General features: G+C 37.2%; 2 protein-coding genes across 2 annotated transcripts; one reads left to right on the forward strand and one right to left on the reverse strand.

Moving 5' to 3' along the window:
- Nucleotides 1-405: 405 nt before the first annotated feature.
- LOC138317253 (uncharacterized) lies at nucleotides 406-9261 on the reverse strand. The gene is made up of 4 exons (XM_069258802.1): nucleotides 8885-9261; nucleotides 5892-6107; nucleotides 5043-5249; nucleotides 406-2440 (listed from the first exon to the last, which is right to left on the reverse strand). The coding sequence occupies exons 1-4, from the start codon at nucleotides 9161-9163 to the stop codon at nucleotides 2249-2251; spliced, it is 894 nt and encodes a 297-aa protein (XP_069114903.1). The 5' UTR covers nucleotides 9164-9261; the 3' UTR covers nucleotides 406-2248.
- A 14-nt stretch (nucleotides 9262-9275) lies between these two features.
- LOC138320191 (polypeptide N-acetylgalactosaminyltransferase 16-like) lies at nucleotides 9276-15610 on the forward strand. Its single transcript, XM_069263236.1, has 6 exons — nucleotides 9276-9594; nucleotides 10848-11005; nucleotides 12871-12966; nucleotides 13085-13152; nucleotides 14565-14630; nucleotides 15495-15610. Exons 1-6 carry the CDS (start codon nucleotides 9448-9450, stop codon nucleotides 15608-15610), a joined length of 651 nt encoding a protein of 216 aa, XP_069119337.1. The 5' UTR covers nucleotides 9276-9447.
- Nucleotides 15611-22711: the final 7101 nt, after the last annotated feature.

The raw sequence follows: 22711 nt of genomic DNA on the forward strand, positions 1-22711 counted from the left end.
TATTTGGTTGAAATCGGACAATAAATATTAAAGTTTTCGAGCGGAAACCATGTATTTATCTGTTTTGACGATTTTAAAGCCCCGTAACTCTTGCAAATACTGATGAATTTGACCATTATCGAACTCATCCGAGATGTCATTGATATAAAGCAATATACCATAATTAAGTTATCGCACAGAAATTTCCGAGATGCCGACGACACCGACATAGTGATACCTAAGTGTCTCCCTTGCGTTGCAGGCGACACAAAAATTACGGACAGCGCATAATGATGGATGAAACATGATGACTATAGGTCACCCTGACCCAGGATGTCCTAAAACTTGGAATTTATAAGGAAAATAAATATCAGAGATCCATAATATATAAATCATTTCACATAAATGAAAAGTTTCAGTTCAATATTCATTCAACAAGTTTATTCAAACCATACGCATTCCATAATAAAATATTAACATATACGACATGCACATAAATGCAAACAACATTTATAACAATACAGCAACATTATAGTTATGTGTGTAAATATATATTTATAAATAAATACCCTTAGTGCTACCTACCCAATGTGCTAGAAACTTTTTTGTCGTCAAGGACGTTGATGAGGAGGATAAGTCACTTGGGGTTTTGGACGAACACGTCACGAGCATCCAGTCTTTATGCACTGACCATAACAGTGGGCGACAACTAATTTTCCTTAGAAATCTTCTGGCTGTAGGTTTCGGGTGCGAGGGTTACTGTCTTACTGAACTGGGCCATTATTTTATGAAATGTCGTAATTTTAATTTACAACATTTCTCCTAAATCTTTCGTCCTTAAAGCAAGGATTGTGGACATCATGAAATTGATTAGGCTTTACATTGATGTTTGATATGACTCGATAAAACAAGTATTTGTCGAGAAAAACGTTTTTTATTCCCGGTTCATAGGTGTTAGGTGTCCACGTTCGTGGTGTTTATAATATAATAAGTAGTGTAAGGAGACAGTGACGATTCCTTCTCGCTTACAAATCCTTGCTAAATTATTTCAAAACACAATAGATATGAAAATATTGCAGGTAATACATTCAAATACAGGATTTTACCAATATCAAATATCAAATGCTGGCAGTATTAGAAAATAACATGAATTAAACTTTATGTAAACCTGTTTAAGGAATGTTCTATTCTTTTCTTTACTTGAATTTGATACAGCAAATTTCAGCTGGTATATATCTAACATAATAGGATTGGCAAAAGGCACAAGCATTTGGTCTACACAAAGGATGCATAATTATATACACTATGACAAATACATGTTGTTTGTTTATCAGTCATAATATTTATCAATTTAGTGACTAGCATGTCAACAAGATTGCACTTTCTCTGAGTAATCCATCACTGTGAGATGAAGCCCTAACACAGTACAGCTCAATCTTGACCTCAAATCGCACTGTGACATAGAACAATGCTATTGTAGTACATATAAGTTTATATGGGATAGTATATAAATATCATAAGAAATCCAGCAGAAGGCGTGAATTCACACTACAAAATATATGCATAGTACATAAAAAGCATCAAAATGAATCCCTTGACCATTAGATTGAGAATTGATCAATCCTATTAGTTTTAAAGTCTGTACACACTCATTTATAACAAAAATCTTAAGGTGATTTGAAAGGGCCAGGGAGAGATAAATTATTGTTTATATTGTTAATACCTATATACCCGTTTCTAAAAGCAAAGCTTCAAAATACAATAAAAAAATTCTAAAAATATGCATATACAATTATTTAAATACTCGATCTATGAATCTAAATATATAATTTTTTTGATTACCATCACATGAAAAACTGTTGGAGGGAATTTTTTATACTATAAAGTTGTAAAATTTTGCAGGTTGATAATTTCAGGATTTATTGTTTGACAATAAGGTGGTTTTGAGATCCCAAAACGACGTTGGTAAAGTACAATTTACCGCTGATTAGTCCCACCATCTGGTGATCATGACATTTGACATGAGTTTGTGACGTCATAATCACCAGATGGTGGGACTAATCAACTGTAAATTGTACTTTACTCAAGTCTTTTTTGGATCTCCTAACCCTCATATTATTCACGTATAAGCAATTATACAATAATAAAAGACAATATTACATTTGCATCTATGTCTGATTCATATCATGATATGTATAAGTTTAAATAACATTTATAAGCTTTCATATTAACATTTTTGCCAAGTCTTGATTAAATCAGTACTAAACGACTAATTTGCTTTCCTCCTCCAAACTGTACAGTGTGCTACTGTCCACTGGTTTTTGCGTGCAGTTTCCCTAATAAAAAACGGCATATTCATGGCATCCACTAAATCAAAGTCTGGTCCGAATTCCTTCTTTAAGGTGTCAAATCCTGTCACAGGATGACCATCTTTATCCTTATAACCACCCATCCACACACTCTGAAAGTACACATTCAGGGTAATAGGATATTGTATGGATTTGTACTGTAGTTAGTGTTATCTCAACCAAAAACTTTCAAACAATAGCTGAGATAGCACTACAAGTATATAAACATAGCCAACCGATTTTCTACCAAAAGATTTAATGCATTAACAACTTAGAAAGGACAGTTTATGAAGAGTTCCATGTATTATATATATAACATATATAATATTGTGTTTTTATATATATATATATATATATATAAATAAAAAAGAACAATGTCCATGTGATGGTTTCCATATACATAAAAAAACACAAACTATAAAACAGTTTTTTTCTCCCTAGCGCTTTCTCGGCTCATGCCGGTCTTCAGGGGTTTGAATTCTTTTATTTGTAAAACATGACGTCATAGTACAATGACGTCATAGTAAGATTACGTCATGATATGGTACATAAAGATATTGTGAATGGTTCTGGGAAGAAAATAACAAAAACATGAGGACGAAATAAAAACTAATATGAAGTTCCTTTGTCCCGTTCTGAATTTAGCACAGGTTTCATAAGTTGAATGAAATACATTTCTTTATTTTCTCTTTTTAAAAGATCTGAATTGGACATTTGATATATTGGTAAAATAAAAAAATTATCATTAGCACACATATGACAATGTTCGTTTACTGTTAAATATCTGAGATGGTCTGTTTTTGGTTTGTTGTCGGTGTAATGTAACTCTCTTTCTCAATTATCCTGTCTGACACAATATAAAAATCTGAGCATTTGCTACAAATAAGTGCGTATATGACATTTTTGGATGTAACAATTCATATTAGTTTTAATTTTGAAATTAAAACCATTTTTGAATGTATAATTTTTTACACTCTATAATAATATCACATGTTTTGCAACGCTTTTGCATACATTTAGTGACAGAAGTATTTTGCATTTTTCGAATCAAATTTTGACGCACATAAAATACGTTTAATATAGTCCTATAGTCGGTGGATCTAATAGCGTTACACAACGTCTAAGTCATTTTTTAGATATCATTTTAAAACCACTTTTGTCCTACAGTACCGAGTTTTGTTAAAGACGATTTTGACTTTTTAACAAGGTTACCAAAAAAGGTTGTACCAGGTAGCAAATTGATTTCGTTTGATGTGGTTAGTTTTATATACAAACATTCCTACCGAACTTGGTTTAAAAGCAGTCAATTTTTGGCTAGAAAAACACCCTGCTTTAATTCACAATCGAGTAAGTAAAAACTTTATTTTGGAAGCTTTGAAAATAGTTTTGAATAGAAATGTGTTTTATTTTGATAATATTTATATTATCGGCAATGTAAAGGTACAGCGATGGGGACAAAGGTTGCCCCTACGTATGCTACTTTGGTTCTTGGTTACTAGAGGAAATGCTTTACACAAACATCGGGAAAATAGACAATGAACAAGCTGATTATTTAAGAAGGAATTTCATCAGATTTTTAGACGATTGTTTTATAATCTGGCAATCAGATAAAGATGTAATACATTATTTCAAGAACTTAATAAGCTACATCCTGATATTTACAGTACACAATGGATTCTAGTACAGTAAAACTACCGTTTTTGGATATATCTGTACATAGTAAAAATGGTGAAAATCACTACTGACTTGTATTGTAAACCGACGGATTCGCATAACTATCTTGATTTTTATTCAAATCATGCAAGGCATGTAAAGCTAAATATCCCATTTAATTTAGCGTCCCGTCTAATCACAATCGTAAGTGATAAAACTATTTTAGCTGAACGCTTAGAGAACTTAGTTTTTTATCTGCGCAAACAGCATTATCCGCAAGAAGTTATAGATTATGGAGTTGAAAGAGCAAAAAAAGAAGGACCTATTCATTTAAGGAAATCGAATAAAGTGGAATCCAAAAGCAATATAATACCTTTTGTCAGTACTTTTAATCCAAACAACTACAATATTTTTCCAATTTGTAAAAGGTTGTGAAGATTACATGAAAAATAGCGACAGAATGAAATTGATTTTATCTAACAAGAAAATAATAAATTGCAAGCGTCAGCCTAAAAACCTTAAACGTATTTTATGTGCGTCAAAATTTGATTCGAAAATGCAAAATACTTCTGTCACTAAATGTATGCAAAAGCGTTGCAAAACATGTGATATTATTATAGAGTGTAAAAATTATACATTCAAAAATGGTTTTAATTTCAAAATTAAAACTAATATGAATTGTACATCCAAAAATGTCATATACGCACTTATTTGTAGCAAATGCTCAGATTTTTATATTGGTCAGACAGGAATGGAATTGAGAAAGAGAGTTACATTACACCGACAACAAACCAAAACAGACCATCTCAGATATTTAACAGTAAACGAACATTGTCATATGTGTGCTAATGATAATTTTTTTATTTTACCAATATATCAAATGTCCAATTCAGTCGTTACAGTTTTTATTTCTTATATATATATATATATATATATATATATTGCATCTATTTATTTCTAATGTCTTCTGCTCTGACTTGCCTCTATGGCATTGGTTGATCAAGACTATCACATGACAGTCAATAAACAGAAAATAAACAGAAAGTTGCATTTCATACTTACTTTGTCAGTAAAATCCTGCATCCAGGTGTAAGGGGAGGTAATTACAAGGATTCCACCTGGCGCCACCAAATCCTTCATTCTACGTAGGAAGTTGAAAGGCTGGTGAAGTCGGCATATCAAGTTCGCAGCTAGAACACATCCAAACTGGCCTAGATCACGAGCAAGGTCGCAGGCATCACCCTGCTGGAAACTGGTTCGGGACCGATCCTAACAAAGACAGTTTTAGGAATTTTGATTTTATTCTGAGAATAGAGGCAATAAATTTAAGTCATCATGAGAAGACAAAAGATGAAAGCAACAAAGTGAAAGTATTTTGTAGCTTTTTTTGGGAAAGAAAAGACTTGTTACCTAACAAGGCTTTTGTTAAAATTTTTGGAGATCAATTCTCCTAGTTTGAAACTTAGGATTGAATTGCATGCACATATATATTATCTTTTATAGTATAATCAAGAAATAAAGGATCCTCAACATCCAAGAAGTGTTCTTTTTCCTTTATTTTGGTCAGGATATTGATGTGGTCGACATGTTTCGACCGCTAGGCGGCCGTCATCAGGACGACTTTAACAAACTTTGTTAACTCGTCCTGATGACGGCCGCCTAGCGGTCGAAACATGTCGACCACATCAATATCCTGACCAAAATAAAGGAAAAAGAACACTTTTTGGATGTTGAGGATCCTTTATTTCTTGATTATATGTTTTCCACATAAGAAGGAGCTCTACTGAATACCGCAAGGTATCTATCCATCAAGTGTACCATTATTTGAAACAAGATGAGCATTGGTTCCTTATTTTATATCTTACATCTTTTATAGTGTATAATCCTGACAAAATGTAAATAAATACTTACAATATCGTCCGCCACCTTGGCGAGGTGAGGTGTAGAAAGTTCTCCTTCGTCTTGAACAAAGTAAACCCTTTCCTGGAGGTCCTTCATGTGAGTACAGGCATCTACAAACGACTGGCTGTAGTCAATTCCGATCACTTCCTTAAACTGCCGGGCCAACTCAAAGCTTGATCGGCCTACAGCACACCCAATATCTAGAGCTCTGGATGGAATCCTTGACTGAAATCAGATCATGAAAGTTATAATAACATACCATACATGAATGTTAATTATCATAGTTCTTTATTTTTTTAATCCCATTGGCCTTATCAGAAACTGAGGGGAGTGGGTGTGGAATGGGGATGGGGAGGGGCTATAAATTAGGTTTCAGGCTAAAATGAATAATCATATCCTACCTCCACTCCATTCCTGGCACGAATCTTAGCTCTGAAGACGACCATCTGTCAGAAATATTCTGTCCGTCGTACAGAGCTACGTCATCGCACCTAGTTCATACATTATCAGTGTTCTATCCTACACTTTATCGGCACTGTAATTCCATAAATAAGCCTACCAAGCGCAATGCACTGTAGCTACGACATCCTCAATATTCAGGGGTTCCGATCACTTGATCTCTATACCCCTGGACTATCTCATAGTAAAACTGGAGGCAACAGAATAGAACAGGTAATTTAGTCATTTGATGTTCGTCAAAAGGGCAGTATAATGGTACACTGTGGTTGACTGTGTGGCTTTGATGTTAGGTGTCGCTCTCTCTGTAGTCTTTAAAGGAAATCTTAGCTAGCTTGTGAAATTGTTCTACATTCCTTAGGTCAAATGTTTCCCCTGAGCTGCCTTCAATTTCATTATGAGATAGTCCAGGGGTTAGAGATCGTAAGTGATCGGAACCAACTCCAAGGGTTCCGGTCACTTACGATCTCTACACCCCTGGACTGTCTCATTGTAAAACTGGAGGCAACTTAGTAGAACAGGTGATTTAGTCCTTAGATGTACATCAAAAGAGCCATATAACTGTACACTGTTGTCAACTGTGTGGCTTTGAAGTAGGCCGTCGCTCTCTCTGTATTCTTCAAAGGAAATCTTTGCAGGCCTGTGTTTGGTTCAGGTTTTTCCCCTGAGCTGCCTTCAGTTTTACTATGAGATAGTCTAGGGGAGTAGAGATTGTAAGTGATCGGAACCCCTGAAGTATTGAGGATGCCCTAGCTGTAACCAAGCTGTGTTTTAAACACGTTGCAATTAGCAGGGAAGTTATTGAATACCCAAACCTGGGTCATGTGTTGAGCCTTCAGGCAAAGACTAACAAGAGGCCCAGAGGGCCTGTATCGCTCACCTGGTTTGTAATGCCTAGGAATGTTCTGAATACAAGTTCATTGTTTCTTTTCTGAAGGAATTTGAATATTTACCTCTAATTCCCCTATTGGGCCCCACTCTTTCTGCTCAAGGGTGTCAAAGCCAAAATTTATACAAATTCTGTTAACCCCAAGGATATTTCTGGGCCAAATTTGGTTAAAATCCAAGCAGAACTATATGGCTATTAGCGATTTATCGGATTTACCTCTATTTCCCCTATTGGGCCCCGCCCCTCCTGCCCCCAGGGGGTCAGAGCCAAAATTTATACAATTTTCTGTTCTCCTTAGCCCAAGGATGCATTTCTAGCCAAATTTGGTTACAATCCATGCAGAACTCTAGGACAAGTAGCGATTTATAGGATTTACCTCTATTTCCCCTATTGGGCCCCATCCCTCTTGCCCCCAGGGGATCAGAGCCAAAATTTATACAAGTTCTGTTCCCCTTCCCCCAAGGATGTTTGTGGACAAATTTGGTTACAATCCATGCAGAACTCTAGGACAAGTAGCGATTCATAGGATTTACCTCTATTTCCCCTATTGGGCCCCGCCCCTCCTGCCCCCAGGGGGTCAGAACCAAAATTTTTCAAGTTCTGTTCCCCTTCCCCCAAGGATGTTTGTGGCCAAATTTGGTTACAATCCATGCAGAACTGTAGGACAAGTAGCGATTCATAGGATTTACCTCTATTTCCCCTATTGGGCCCCGCCCCTCTTGCCCCCAGGGGGTCAGAGCCTAAATTTACACAAGTTCTGTTCCCCTTCCGCCAAGGATGTTTGTGGCCAAATATGGTTACAATCCATGCAGAACTCAAGGACAAGTAGCGATTTATAGGATTTACCTCTATTTCCCCTATTGGGCCCCGCCCCTCCTGCCCCCAGGGGGTCAGAGCCAAAATTTATACAATTTTCTGTTCTCCTTCCCCCAAGGATGCATTTCTAGCCAAATTTGGTTACAATCCATGCAGAACTCTAGGACAAGTAGCGTTTTATAGGATTTACCTTTATTTTCCCTATTGGGCCCCGCCCCTCCTGCCCCCGGGGAGTCAGAGCAAAAATTTATACAAGTTCTGTTCCCCTTCCCCCAAGGATGTTTGTGGCCAAATTTGGTTACAATCTATGCAGAACTCTATGACTAGTAGCGATTTAAAGGAAATGTTGACGGACGGACGACGGACGGACAACGGACGACGGACGCCGCGCCATGACATAAGCTCACCGGCCCTGAGCTAAAAACGGAAAGGAAGAGTGGAACAGTTCTGGACACTTGGACAAGGACACCTGTCACCAACGTGAGGCAACCATGTAGTGAGGGCACCCTATTATAGTGTTCAAAAGGTGTCAGGTTCGAATTCCGGTCAGGACCTGCTTCTAATATGAATGAAATGAACAATTGATATTCATACATCTTTAATCCAAAATTAAGATGATACTGTATCAGATGTTCAATATATGACAATGCACAGATGCCAGTCAGAAGTTTCTCGTTATCAGATAACTTATCTACTATTCTAGACAGGCACCGATTTTTAGTGCCACTGAGCACAGCTGTACTTTTTCTCACCAATACCAATCTTTGAACCCACGTGGTGCCAATTAATAATATTATACATGTATGAGTCACATGTTTACCTGTCTATTTGTTATAATTACCTCTAATCCATTTGTATGTTTGAGACAGACATCCGCACAACGTTTGGGGAAATCTAGAGCATCAACTGGGCCGAAGTCATATCGTAACACTTCCTTCTGAGACCCATAGTGAAATACTAAATATTCACTAAGGAGTTTTTCCGATTCGTACACGTTGTCTGCGGCTCGCCTTTTCCGTTCCGACAACCATTTATAAGTGGAAAAAGCAGCGACGCCAGTTGTTAGGGCTACCGTCCCGACTGCAAGTGTCCGGTGATCGAGGCCGAACCATGTAGGCATGCTTCTTGAATATTGAAATCGGGAAAATAGTCTTAGGTCCCTAGTAGTAGACCGGTCTAAATACTCACTCTGGACAGGTTTGCTGACAAGTGGTTAAAGTCCGAAACCTTCCGAAAAGAACGTTCATGGTCGAAATCACCAAGACGTTTAATTCAAGGACGCCACATTGGAGAAAATTTACAAGCACTTGAAAGATAGCGAATTGATGCTGATGCTGAGTTTGACGATAAAACTTTCGAAACTTTTTACAAAAGAATGAGAAAAAGTCGCAATGCAAGGGAAATATGAAGAAATTTCGACGATTATGTGCACTTTTGATTATATCATTGATACTCTTGTGTGTACTGCATTACTCAGGAGATTTACCATATCTGTATAAGGCGTTTCTAATTTCCAAACACTGGATCTCCAGTGATACAGAAGATGGAAAAGTGATTATGTTTACGTGTACAAATATGATAGGCCTACCGATTTATTTCAGACATATACTGTTACTGTATATCTTAATACAGATATCTGTAGTATTATGATAACTGTATTTAATCAAAATATTCAGATATGTATTTTTCTTAAATGTATAGATATATGTATCTCTATTGAAATTTAACTCGTCTGACAATATATGTCAATATAATCTTCATACGAGTTTAATACCTATGATTTATTTAATACATTCTGATTTCTAAACAAATACAGAGATATGAATTGAAAATGCAGACGTCTGTATTTGAATGAAATTCATATATAGTATCTTAATAAAGATTTTATGAAACAAGTCTAAAAAGTTTTTATTTTTGCGAGCCTTAGCGAGCAAAAATTAAAACTCTGAGATGAGTTTCATAAAATCTAATATGAAATGAACACAAATTTAAGATACTTTTTATCACATACCTACAAATACCTATAGGCTATAGCTACATAACAAAGAATTTCACGTCAAAATGTATTCTTAAAATCCAGCAAATGCTGCTGTCCTCATATTCCTGACGTCACATCATTTTTACTTATGTTATTTTATTACTTCTGTCTGACGTCACAATGAATTTCCAGCCAATGAAAATCGCTTCGGGTCATATTACACTAGTGACATATGCAAAAATATTACATGGGTGAAATCGCTGGATATCAGGCGGATTATGTAATAAATTTGTATATTGTATTTTCTACTTAATTTTATAAGAGATGTATTTAAGATTGATATGTATCTATGATTTTACTTCAGATAATCTGTATCGATAAAATAATACTATTTTATTTCATCAAAAATGTTTACATAAAAATGCTTGTCATTTTAATGCTTCAGGCTGATTAATATGTTTCTAGACATATATATTTTAATATATGCAATGTAATTATAATATACATGTACAAATAGTATGGAATTACAACTTGCATGCTAAGTTTACACTTCTATCAAAAAGCGCAGTATTCCATCATCTCCAAACAGCAAACTACTTACAAATTGGCATTGCAGATACTTTGATTAAAAAAAAACCCAAAACAAACTTAAAATCTTGACCAAGTTTTTTTAACATAGTCACAAAATGATTTTTTTTTTATGAATTGTTAAAGGCGCTTAGGAGAACACATTATTATTAATGACGAAGCTGAACAATCGGCATCCAATACGAAAAGTATAAATGCAGCATGAGATGTATTCCTTAATTTTTCAATTTAATTTCAGACTCACAGTATAATTCTTGGAAGTTTTGATCCAGGATCTTTCCTTCAGCCACCATCAGAATCGGACAAACAGGACCCTTTCCTGAACCATGCTTTCAATGTTCTCAAAAGCGATGATATTCCATTTGACCGTACTCTTCCTGACAGTAGGAACAAGAGGTATTTATTGTTTCTTAGTTTTTTGTACCCTTACTGGTAAAGTAAATCAATAAAGAATGTCTTTTATAATTAATGAATTACCGCATTTGGTGTTATTAGCGCCTTCCTCCAATAAGAACAGCCTCTCCAATTTTTAGCTCACTTATTCGAAGAATAGGGGGAGCTAACGTGTCACCCCGGCGTCGGCGTCGGCGAAGTTTTTGAGCAAGTTTCTATTTTGTCTATTGTTTAAGCTAAAGTCATCATAAATGTTTATGATTTTATTTTCCTAATGTGTATGGATGCTGAACGTGATAATACAACCAATTTGGGGCCCTTTAGGTTTTTTTTGAGTCTGTTAATTTGTCATATTTCCATGTAAAAGTTTTTGAGCAAGTTTCTATTTTGTAAATTGTTTAGCTTAAGTCATCAAGAATGTTTATGATTTTATTTTCCTAATGTGTATGGATGCTGAACGTGATAATACAACCAATTTGGGGCCCTTTAGGTTTTTTTTGAGTCTGTTAATTTGTCATATTTCCATGTTAAAGTTTTCGAGCAAGTTTCTATTTTGTCAATTGTTTAAGCATAAGTTATCCTAAATGTTTATGATTTTATTTTCCTAATGTGTATGGATGCTGAACGTGATAATACAACCAATTTGGGGCCCTTTAGGTTTTTTTTGAGTCTGTTAATTTGTCATATTTCCATGTTTAAATAGTAAATACTTGAACATCAACTTCTTTTGAATAGGCGAGCTTTGCTGTTCTCCAACAGCTCTTGTTTGTTCACCTGGTTAGCTTAGGAGCATTGTTCATGTCCATTCATTGTCCATTTGTCTGGCCTCAACTTTTCTCTTTAAACAACTTTTTGTCGAAACGTAGGAGGCATGTAGAGATCTCATATTTGGCTTATAGTTTACTGAGGTAAACAGCTACCAAATGTTCAAATGAATGACAATGGCTTTCATTTAAGATCACAAATTTAAAAAAAAAGATTTGTCAACTTCTTGTCAATAACTAAGAGGCCTATAGACCTGATATTTGGTATGTAAACTAGCATGTTGGGATGAAAGGCTACCAAATTTCTTTAAATGGAAAACCATGGTCAAAGGGGTAAGATAGGTTAAAATCTTAAAAGGACTTCATGTTATTAACTAAGACCTAGACCTAGAGACCTGATACTGGGCCTGTAGCATGCATGTTGCAATGAAATTTACACTTATGTGAGTCATTCTGTACATTTATAAAATCTTATTGACTCCCTCCTGTCTTTAACATGTGCCATGATTACCAAGTAGCAGGTGAGCGATTTGTGGTCATTCATTTAGAGCATAGCTATAGGACACATACTGGGTTGAATAATCTAGAACATGTAGGATAATTATTGTACATTATAGTATATTATGATTTTATGCCCCCCACAACTAAATTAGAGGGGAGGAGTACACTCATAATACTGGAATGGGGTTGTCCGTCTGTTGATCTGTCTGTCTCTCTGAGCTGTCTGTCAGCTGTCTGTAGACACAACTTTCTCCTAACCTACTTGACAGATTTTGATAAAATTTGGTGCACAGCAGCAATTTATATAGAATTTTTTAAGGCTAGTCCAGAACACTCAATTTCAAATTTTGACATGTACCAATACAAAGAAATATAGAGGGTTTTCAAAATTTTGATGATCCCATAGGAAAATCATAAGTCCAGGACTCATCTAGATGAGTCCGGTAAATTACTGCACAGAACCCTGACATAAAGGGAGTAAACTATTCAAATAATGTACTGTACATGTAATGTCCCCGATAAATGGACTAAATTTGTGCAGCTGGGTTATTAGTCGTACACTCTGCGACAATTCTAGTGTAACTTTTATTTTTAAAATTTCAGATGCAAGGCAAGATCATTGGCAAACTTACCAGCAACAAGTGTGATTATTGCGTATTATAACGAAGCGAGATCAACACTACTTAGAACGGTTGTCAGGTTGGTAGATTCTCTAGATTGTAGTGTTGGGTGAATTCTCTATTTTACCGGTAATTGATCGATTACGGTATTGCCTCAAAAACTATTTGTTACACTCTGTGTTGTGGTATGATTATAGTGTGTTGATGCGGACTCCCCCCGAGCTGATCAAAGAGATTCTGCTCATCGATGACTTCAGCGATGACGGTAAGCCTCTCTAAATAGGATGTATTCTGGAAGTATTAATTGAAGCCTTCATCCATCTGTAAGTTTGATAGATTCAAGCCAGACTCGGCTCTATGATTTGTGTCAGAGCTAAAATTGCTTTAAAATGTAGTTACCATGTTACTTGTCTAATTATTCCTGTATGTAAAATGTAAAATCAGAAAAATAACAGTTAAAAATGCAGAAGGTATCTTGTTATATGACAATTTGAATATTATGGGGGACAAAATGTTATTAGAATTTTTGAAAGAAAAACTTTTTTTCTGTTTGACAGCTAATTTTATGCTGTTGAGTACATGTACTTGCATTTCTTAAAGTTGTATGGTCTATCACTTTCGCTCTTTTTGTGATAGTAAAAACTGCATAGGTGCTATATACATTTTTATCTGTCTGTCCGAGGTTTGAACTTTCTACTTTTACCACATTTTACTAAGTTGCAGCACTGGAAGTATTTTAATTATAAAAGTGAAAAAATCTTTTTAACATGTACACATAAAAAATAGGCTCAAAAGATGCCGAATCATTCCGAACTCTTCCGAACATCATCGCGACAATCTCGAAGTAACTCGAGAGTTGTGAAACCAAGAAAATGTCAACAATTTTTCATAAACAAAACACGTGGTCGACCTCAGCAGACTGGATCTACAAAGAAATTAATGCTTACACATTACAATTTTTGTTACACACAATATTGAATTACGGTAATGTGTGAATTAGATGTTTCAAATACTCGCTCTGTGGACATAAACAAGCACGATTTGCTCATATTAGCCAGAAGGAAAACGTAAACAAACACATGTGCGATAACGCTAGTTACTTTGATCACCACGTGCAGGATGTGTGGGCATCAGTCACGTGATACGATTCGGAATTCCAACAAAACCCGAAGGTACTGAATATGGCGGAGCTCGAGATTTAAGGCGTTCTATTCAAAACCAGGAATATATGATCCCTAGATTTTTGCTCTTTTGTAGACTGACATATGGTTTTGGGGAGCTAAATCATCAAGTTACATGTCCATATTCAAATATCAAATGTTAAAACGACATATCGTTACAGTGAAAATTACAAGAAATACAACTTTAAACAAACTAGTTGAATTTTCATATGGTGATTTCCAAAAGTATTTCCTTATTTTTCCTATACCATATCAATTTTCTCTTAATTTTGATGCAAGTTAATTGATACCTACCTGTTTAGTTCGTCCATCTATCTGTCTGTCCCTCTGTCCATATTTCACTCTTTTGTTTTTGCTGTTTTAAAACCATGAATGCTGACTGATTTCAAGTAATCCATCATGGGATAATTGAGGCCAAATCTGACTATTAGCTTCATCCTCGTATCATTTCAAAAACCAATTAGAAAATCTTCAAATTAGCTTGTTTACATTTCAGCTGAAGTTGGTCGTTTACTTCCTGCGATTCCCAAAGTTCAAGTTATCAGGAACAAAAAACGTGAAGGTAAAAGCATACAACTGAAGAAGGTTAGAAATAATGTTTTGATGTCTGATTTTATATTAGGGAAATTGTACTATATGTACTATCAATATAAGTGTGTTAAGCCTCATCAGAATGTGGGCTATTCAAATCGGTCTTTGGTTGCTTGTCAGTCCCTCTATTCGAAAATTATTCTAAATATTGTTATTTTTATTTCTCCAAAAGATCTAAATAGTTCCCCCCCCCCAAAAAAAAAAAAAAAAAAAACTAAAAGGGGGGAAGAATCAGCTAGCCAATAGTTTCCCCCTTCCCTAGAAATAATCAAGTGGGGGAATGAATCAGCTAGCCTATTTTTTCCTCGGGGAGGGGATGGGGGAAATAACAAGAGGGCAGGGGGAAAGAATCAGCTATCCCAGGGAAGAAAACAGCTAGCCAATTCTTTCCCCGTGGAAACTATCTAGAGGGGGGAAGATATCATCACTTTATTGTAAGAAAGCAAGTTGATCATTTTGGACTTATTTAGTGATGTAAGCATCACTTATTTTAGATGTGGAAACCCTCTTAGTCATGAAGCAATAAATTTTAGTGTAAAGAAAAAATAATCTGCTTTAATGATAGATAAACAAAATTAATGTAAATTTCAAGATTTGAAATTATTTCCTGATAATATATCTATCTTAAAGTGCTGAGAATGGCATTATTTTATTTAATGGAAGTAGTAGTCTCCATGAGGACATGCCCAGAAGTGATGCTCTCTAGGTCTTGAGTAGAAATTTCCACCCAAGATGACGGCTCACTATAGCTACTAGTCCTTTGTATAGCTTCCACAAGGGAGATAACTGAGGCCAGAACCAGTCTACTTAACCATTTCCATTGTTCATGCTACAGGTCTGATTAGATCTCGAGTAAGAGGTGCTGGTTTAGCCGAGAGTGAGGTCCTGACCTTCCTAGATAGTCATTGCGAGGTCAATGTAGGCTGGCTAGAACCACTCTCTTTAGGATAGCTGAGGTAAGATTTCCTGGATAGTCATTGTGATGTCAACTTAGACTGGCTAGAACCACTTCTCTATAGGATAGCTGAGGTAAGATTTCCTGGATAGTCATTGTGATGTCAACTTAGACCAGCTAGAACCACTTCTCTTTAGGATAGCTGAGGTAAGATTTCCTGGATAGTCATTGTGATGTCAACTTAGACCAGCTAGAACCACTTCTTTATAGGATAGCTGAGGTAAGATTTCCTGGATAGTCATTGTGATGTCAACTTAGACCAGCTAGAACCACTTCTTTTTAGGTTAGCTGAGGTAAGATTTCCTGGATAGTCATTGTGATGTCAACTTAGACCAGCTAGAACCACTTCTCTTTAGGATAGCTGAGGTAAGATTTCCTGGATAGTCATTGTGATGTCAACTTAGACCAGCTAGAACCACTTCTCTTTAGGATAGCTGAGGTAAGATTTCCTGGATAGTCATTGTGTGATGTCAACTTAGACCAGCTAGAACCACTTCTCTATAGGATAGCTGAGGTAAGATTTCCTGGATAGTCATTGTGATGTCAACTTAGACCAGCTAGAACCACTTCTCTATAGGATAGCTGAGGTAAGATTTCCTGGATAGTCATTGTGATGTCAACTTAGACCAGCTAGAACCACTTCTCTATAGGATAGCTGAGGTAAGATTTCCTGGATAGTCATTGTGATGTCAACTTAGACAGCTAGAACCACTTCTCTATAGGATAGCTGAGGTAAGATTTCCTGGATAGTCATTGTGATGTCAACTTAGACTGGCTAGAACCACTTCTCTATAGGATAGCTGAGGTAAGATTTCCAGGAAAGTCATTGTGATGTCAACTTAGACTGGCTAGAACCACTTCTCCTTAGGATAGCTGAGGTAAGATTTCCTGGATAGTCATTGTGATGTCAACTTAGACTGGCTAGAACCACTTCTCTATAGGATAGCTGAGGTAAGATTTCCAGGAAAGTCATTGTGATTTCAACTTAGACTGGCTAAAACCACTTCTCCTTAGGATAGCTGAGGTAAGATTTCCTGGATAGTCATTGTGATGTCAACTTAGACCAGCTAGAACCACTTCTCTATAGGATAGCTGAGGTAAGATTTCCTGGATAGTCATTGTGATGTCAACTTAGACCAGCTAGAACCACTTCTCTTTAGGATAGCTGAGGTAAGATTTCCTGGATAGTCATTGTGATGTCAACTTAGACCAGCTAGAACCACTTCTCTATAGGATAGCTGAGGTAAGATTTCCTGGATAGTCATTGTGATGTCAACTTAGACCAGCTAGAACCACTTCTCTTTAGGATAGCTGAGGTAAGATTTCCTGGATAGTCATTGTGATGTCAACTTAGACCAGCTAGAACCACTTCTCTTTAGGATAGCTGAGGTAAGATTTCCTGGATAGTCATTGTGATGTCAACTTAGACCAGCTAGAACCACTTCTCTTTAGGATAGCTGAGGTAAGATTTCCTGGATAGTCATTGTGATGTCAACTTAGACCAGCTAGAACCACTTCTCTATAGGATAGCTGAGGTAAGATTTCCAGGAAAGTCATTGTGATTTCAACTTAGACTGGCTAAAACCACTTCTCCTTAGGATAGCTGAGGTAAGATTTCCTGGATAGTCATTGTGATGTCAACTTAGACCAGCTAGAACCACTTCTCTATAGGATAGCTGAGGTAAGATTTCCTGGATAGTCATTGTGATGTCAACTTAGACCAGCTAGAACCACTTCTCTTTAGGATAGCTGAGGTAAGATTTCCTGGATAGTCATTGTGATGTCAACTTAGACTGGCTAGAACCACTTCTCTTTAGGATAGCTGAGGTAAGATTTCCTGGATAGTCATTGTGATGTCAACTTAGACCAGCTAGAACCACTTCTCTATAGGATAGCTGAGGTAAGATTTCCTGGATAGTCATTGTGATGTCAACTTAGACCAGCTAGAACCACTTCTCTTTAGGATAGCTGAGGTAAGATTTCCTGGATAGTCATTGTGATGTCAACTTAGACCAGCTAGAACCACTTCTCTTTAGGATAGCTGAGGTAAGATTTCCTGGATAGTCATTGTGATGTCAACTTAGACCAGCTAGAACCACTTCTCTATAGGATAGCTGAGGTAAGATTTCCTGGATAGTCATTGTGATGTCAACTTAGACCAGCTAGAACCACTTCTCTTTAGGATAGCTGAGGTAAGATTTCCTGGATAGTCATTGTGATGTCAACTTAGACCAGCTAGAACCACTTCTCTTTAGGATAGCTGAGGTAAGATTTCCTGGATAGTCATTGTGATGTCAACTTAGACCAGCTAGAACCACTTCTCTTTAGGATAGCTGAGGTAAGATTTCCTGGATAGTCATTGTGATGTCAACTTAGACCAGCTAGAACCACTTCTCTATAGGATAGCTGAGGTAAGATTTCCTGGATAGTCATTGTGATGTCAACTTAGACCAGCTAGAACCACTTCTCTTTAGGATAGCTGAGGTAAGATTTCCTGGATAGTCATTGTGATGTCAACTTAGACCAGCTAGAACCACTTCTCTTTAGGATAGCTGAGGTAAGATTTCCTGGATAGTCATTGTGATGTCAACTTAGACCAGCTAGAACCACTTCTCTTTAGGATAGCTGAGGTAAGATTTCCTGGATAGTCATTGTGATGTCAACTTAGACCAGCTAGAACCACTTCTTTTAGGATAGCTGAGGTAAGATTTCCTGGATAGTCATTGTGATGTCAACTTAGACCAGCTAGAACCACTTCTTTTTAGGTAGCTGAGGTAAGATTTCCTGGATAGTCATTGTGATGTCAACTTAGACCAGCTAGAACCACTTCTCTTTAGGATAGCTGAGGTAAGATTTCCTGGATAGTCATTGTGATGTCAACTTAGACCAGCTAGAACCACTTCTCTATAGGATAGCTGAGGTAAGATTTCCAGGATAGTCATTGTGATGTCAACTTAGACTGGCTAGAACCACTTCTCCTTAGGATAGCTGAGGTAAGATTTCCTGGATAGTCATTGTGATGTCAACTTAGACCAGCTAGAACCACTTCTTTTTAGGATAGCTGAGGTAAGATTTCCAGGAAAGTCATTGTGATGTCAACTTAGACTGGCTAGAACCACTTCTCTATAGGATAGCTGAGGTAAGATTTCCTGGATAGTCATTGTGATGTCAACTTAGACCAGGTAGAACCACTTCTCTTAGGGATAGCTGAGGTAAGATTTCCTGGATAGTCATTGTGATGTCAACTTAGACCAGCTAGAACCACTTCTCTTTAGGATAGCTGAGGTAAGATTTCCTGGATAGTCATTGTGATGTCAACTTAGACCAGCTAGAACCACTTCTCTTTAGGATAGCTGAGGTAAGATTTCCTGGATAGTCATTGTGATGTCAACTTAGACCAGCTAGAACCACTTCTCTTTAGGATAGCTGAGGTAAGATTTCCTGGATAGTCATTGTGATGTCAACTTAGACCAGCTAGAACCACTTCTCTTTAGGATAGCTGAGGTAAGATTTCCTGGATAGTCATTGTGATGTCAACTTAGACCAGCTAGAACCACTTCTCTTTAGGATAGCTGAGGTAAGATTTCCTGGATAGTCATTGTGATGTCAACTTAGACCAGCTAGAACCACTTCTCTTTAGGATAGCTGAGGTAAGATTTCCTGGATAGTCATTGTGATGTCAACTTAGACCAGCTAGAACCACTTCTCTTTAGGATAGCTGAGGTAAGATTTCCAGGAAAGTCATTGTGATTTCAACTTAGACTGGCTAAAACCACTTCTCCTTAGGATAGCTGAGGTAAGATTTCCTGGATAGTCATTGTGATGTCAACTTAGACTGGCTAGAACCACTTCTCTATAGGATAGCTGAGGTAAGATTTCCTGGATAGTCATTGTGATGTCAACTTAGACCAGCTAGAACCACTTCTCTTTAGGATAGCTGAGGTAAGATTTCCTGGATAGTCATTGTGATGTCAACTTAGACCAGCTAGAACCACTTCTCTTTAGGATAGCTGAGGTAAGATTTCCTGGATAGTCATTGTGATGTCAACTTAGACTGGCTAGAACCACTTCTCTTTAGGATAGCTGAGGTAAGATTTCCTGGATAGTCATTGTGATGTCAACTTAGACCAGCTAGAACCACTTCTCTTTAGGATAGCTGAGGTAAGATTTCCTGGATAGTCATTGTGATGTCAACTTAGACCAGCTAGAACCACTTCTCTTTAGGATAGCTGAGGTAAGATTTCCTGGATAGTCATTGTGATGTCAACTTAGACCAGCTAGAACCACTTCTCTTTAGGATAGCTGAGGTAAGATTTCCTGGATAGTCATTGTGATGTCAACTTAGACCAGCTAGAACCACTTCTCTATAGGATAGCTGAGGTAAGATTTCCTGGATAGTCATTGTGATGTCAACTTAGACCAGCTAGAACCACTTCTCTTTAGGATAGCTGAGGTAAGATTTCCTGGATAGTCATTGTGATGTCAACTTAGACCAGCTAGAACCACTTCTCTTTAGGATAGCTGAGGTAAGATTTCCTGGATAGTCATTGTGATGTCAACTTAGACCAGCTAGAACCACTTCTCTTTAGGATAGCTGAGGTAAGATTTCCTGGATAGTCATTGTGATGTCAACTTAGACCAGCTAGAACCACTTCTCTTTAGGATAGCTGAGGTAAGATTTCCTGGATAGTCATTGTGATGTCAACTTAGACCAGCTAAACCACTTCTTTTTAGGATAGCTGAGGTAAGATTTCCTGGATAGTCATTGTGATGTCAACTTAGACCAGCTAGAACCACTTCTCTATAGGATAGCTGAGGTAAGATTTCCTGGATAGTCATTGTGATGTCAACTTAGACCAGCTAGAACCACTTCTCTTTAGGATAGCTGAGGTAAGATTTCCTGGATAGTCATTGTGATGTCAACTTAGACTGGATAAGAACTACTTCTCTTTAGGATAGCTGAGGTAAGATTTCCTGGATAGTCATTGTGATGTCAACTTAGACCAGCTAGAACCACTTCTCTTTAGGATAGCTGAGGTAAGATTTCCTGGATAGTCATTGTGATGTCAACTTAGACCAGCTAGAACCACTTCTCTTTAGGATAGCTGAGGTAAGATTTCCTGGATAGTCATTGTGATGTCAACTTAGACCAGCTAGAACCACTTCTCTTTAGGATAGCTGAGGTAAGATTTCCTGGATAGTCATTGTGATGTCAACTTAGACCAGCTAGAACCACTTCTCTTTAGGATAGCTGAGGTAAGATTTCCTGGATAGTCATTGTGATGTCAACTTAGACCAGCTAGAACCACTTCTCTTTAGGATAGCTGAGGTAAGATTTCCTGGATAGTCATTGTGATGTCAACTTAGACCAGCTAGAACCACTTCTCTTTAGGATAGCTGAGGTAAGATTTCCTGGATAGTCATTGTGATGTCAACTTAGACCAGCTAGAACCACTTCTCTATAGGATAGCTGAGGTAAGATTTCCTGGATAGTCATTGTGATGTCAACTTAGACCAGCTAGAACCACTTCTCTTTAGGATAGCTGAGGTAAGATTTCCTGGATAGTCATTGTGATGTCAACTTAGACCAGCTAGAACCACTTCTCTTTAGGATAGCTGAGGTAAGATTTCCTGGATAGTCATTGTGATGTCAACTTAGACCAGCTAGAACCACTTCTCTTTAGGATAGCTGAGGTAAGATTTCCTGGATAGTCATTGTGATGTCAACTTAGACCAGCTAGAACCACTTCTCTTTAGGATAGCTGAGGTAAGATTTCCTGGATAGTCATTGTGATGTCAACTTAGACCAGCTAGAACCACTTCTCTTTAGGATAGCTGAGGTAAGATTTCCTGGATAGTCATTGTGATGTCAACTTAGACCAGCTAGAACCACTTCTCTATAGGATAGCTGAGGTAAGATTTCCTGGATAGTCATTGTGATGTCAACTTAGACCAGCTAGAACCACTTCTCTTTAGGATAGCTGAGGTAAGATTTCCTGGATAGTCATTGTGATGTCAACTTAGACCAGCTAGAACCCACTTCTCTTTAGGATAGCTGAGGTAAGATTTCCTGGATAGTCATTGTGATGTCAACTTAGACCAGCTAGAACCACTTCTCTTTAGGATAGCTGAGGTAAGATTTCCTGGATAGTCATTGTGATGTCAACTTAGACCAGCTAGAACCACTTCTTTTTAGGATAGCTGAGGTAAGATTTCCTGGATAGTCATTGTGATGTCAACTTAGACCAGCTAGAACCACTTCTCTTTAGGATAGCTGAGGTAAGATTTCCTGGATAGTCATTGTGATGTCAACTTAGACCAGCTAGAACCACTTCTTTTTAGGTTAGCTGAGGTAAGATTTCCTGGATAGTCATTGTGATGTCAACTTAGACCAGCTAGAACCACTTCTCTTTAGGATAGCTGAGGTAAGATTTCCTGGATAGTCATTGTGATGTCAACTTAGACCAGCTAGAACCACTTCTCTTTAGGATAGCTGAGGTAAGATTTCCTGGATAGTCATTGTGATGTCAACTTAGACCAGCTAGAACCACTTCTCTTTAGGATAGCTGAGGTAAGATTTCCTGGATAGTCATTGTGATGTCAACTTAGACCAGCTAGAACCACTTCTTTTAGGATAGCTGAGGTAAGATTTCCTGGATAGTCATTGTGATGTCAACTTAGACCAGCTAGAACCACTTCTCTTTAGGATAGCTGAGGTAAGATTTCCTGGATAGTCATTGTGATGTCAACTTAGACCAGCTAGAACCACTTCTCTATAGGATAGCTGAGGTAAGATTTCCTGGATAGTCATTGTGATGTCAACTTAGACCAGCTAGAACCACTTCTCTTTAGGATAGCTGAGGTAAGATTTCCTGGATAGTCATTGTGATGTCAACTTAGACTGGCTAGAACCACTTCTTTATAGATAACTGAGGTAAGATTTCCTGGATAGTCATTGTGATGTCAACTTAGACCAGCTAGAACCACTTCTCTATAGGATAGCTGAGGTAAGATTTCCTGGATAGTCATTGTGATGTCAACTTAGACCAGCTAGAACCACTTCTCTTTAGGATAGCTGAGGTAAGATTTCCTGGATA

This window comes from Argopecten irradians, chromosome 3, assembly GCF_041381155.1.
Source record: "Argopecten irradians isolate NY chromosome 3, Ai_NY, whole genome shotgun sequence".
NCBI lineage: Eukaryota > Metazoa > Mollusca > Bivalvia > Pectinida > Pectinidae > Argopecten > Argopecten irradians.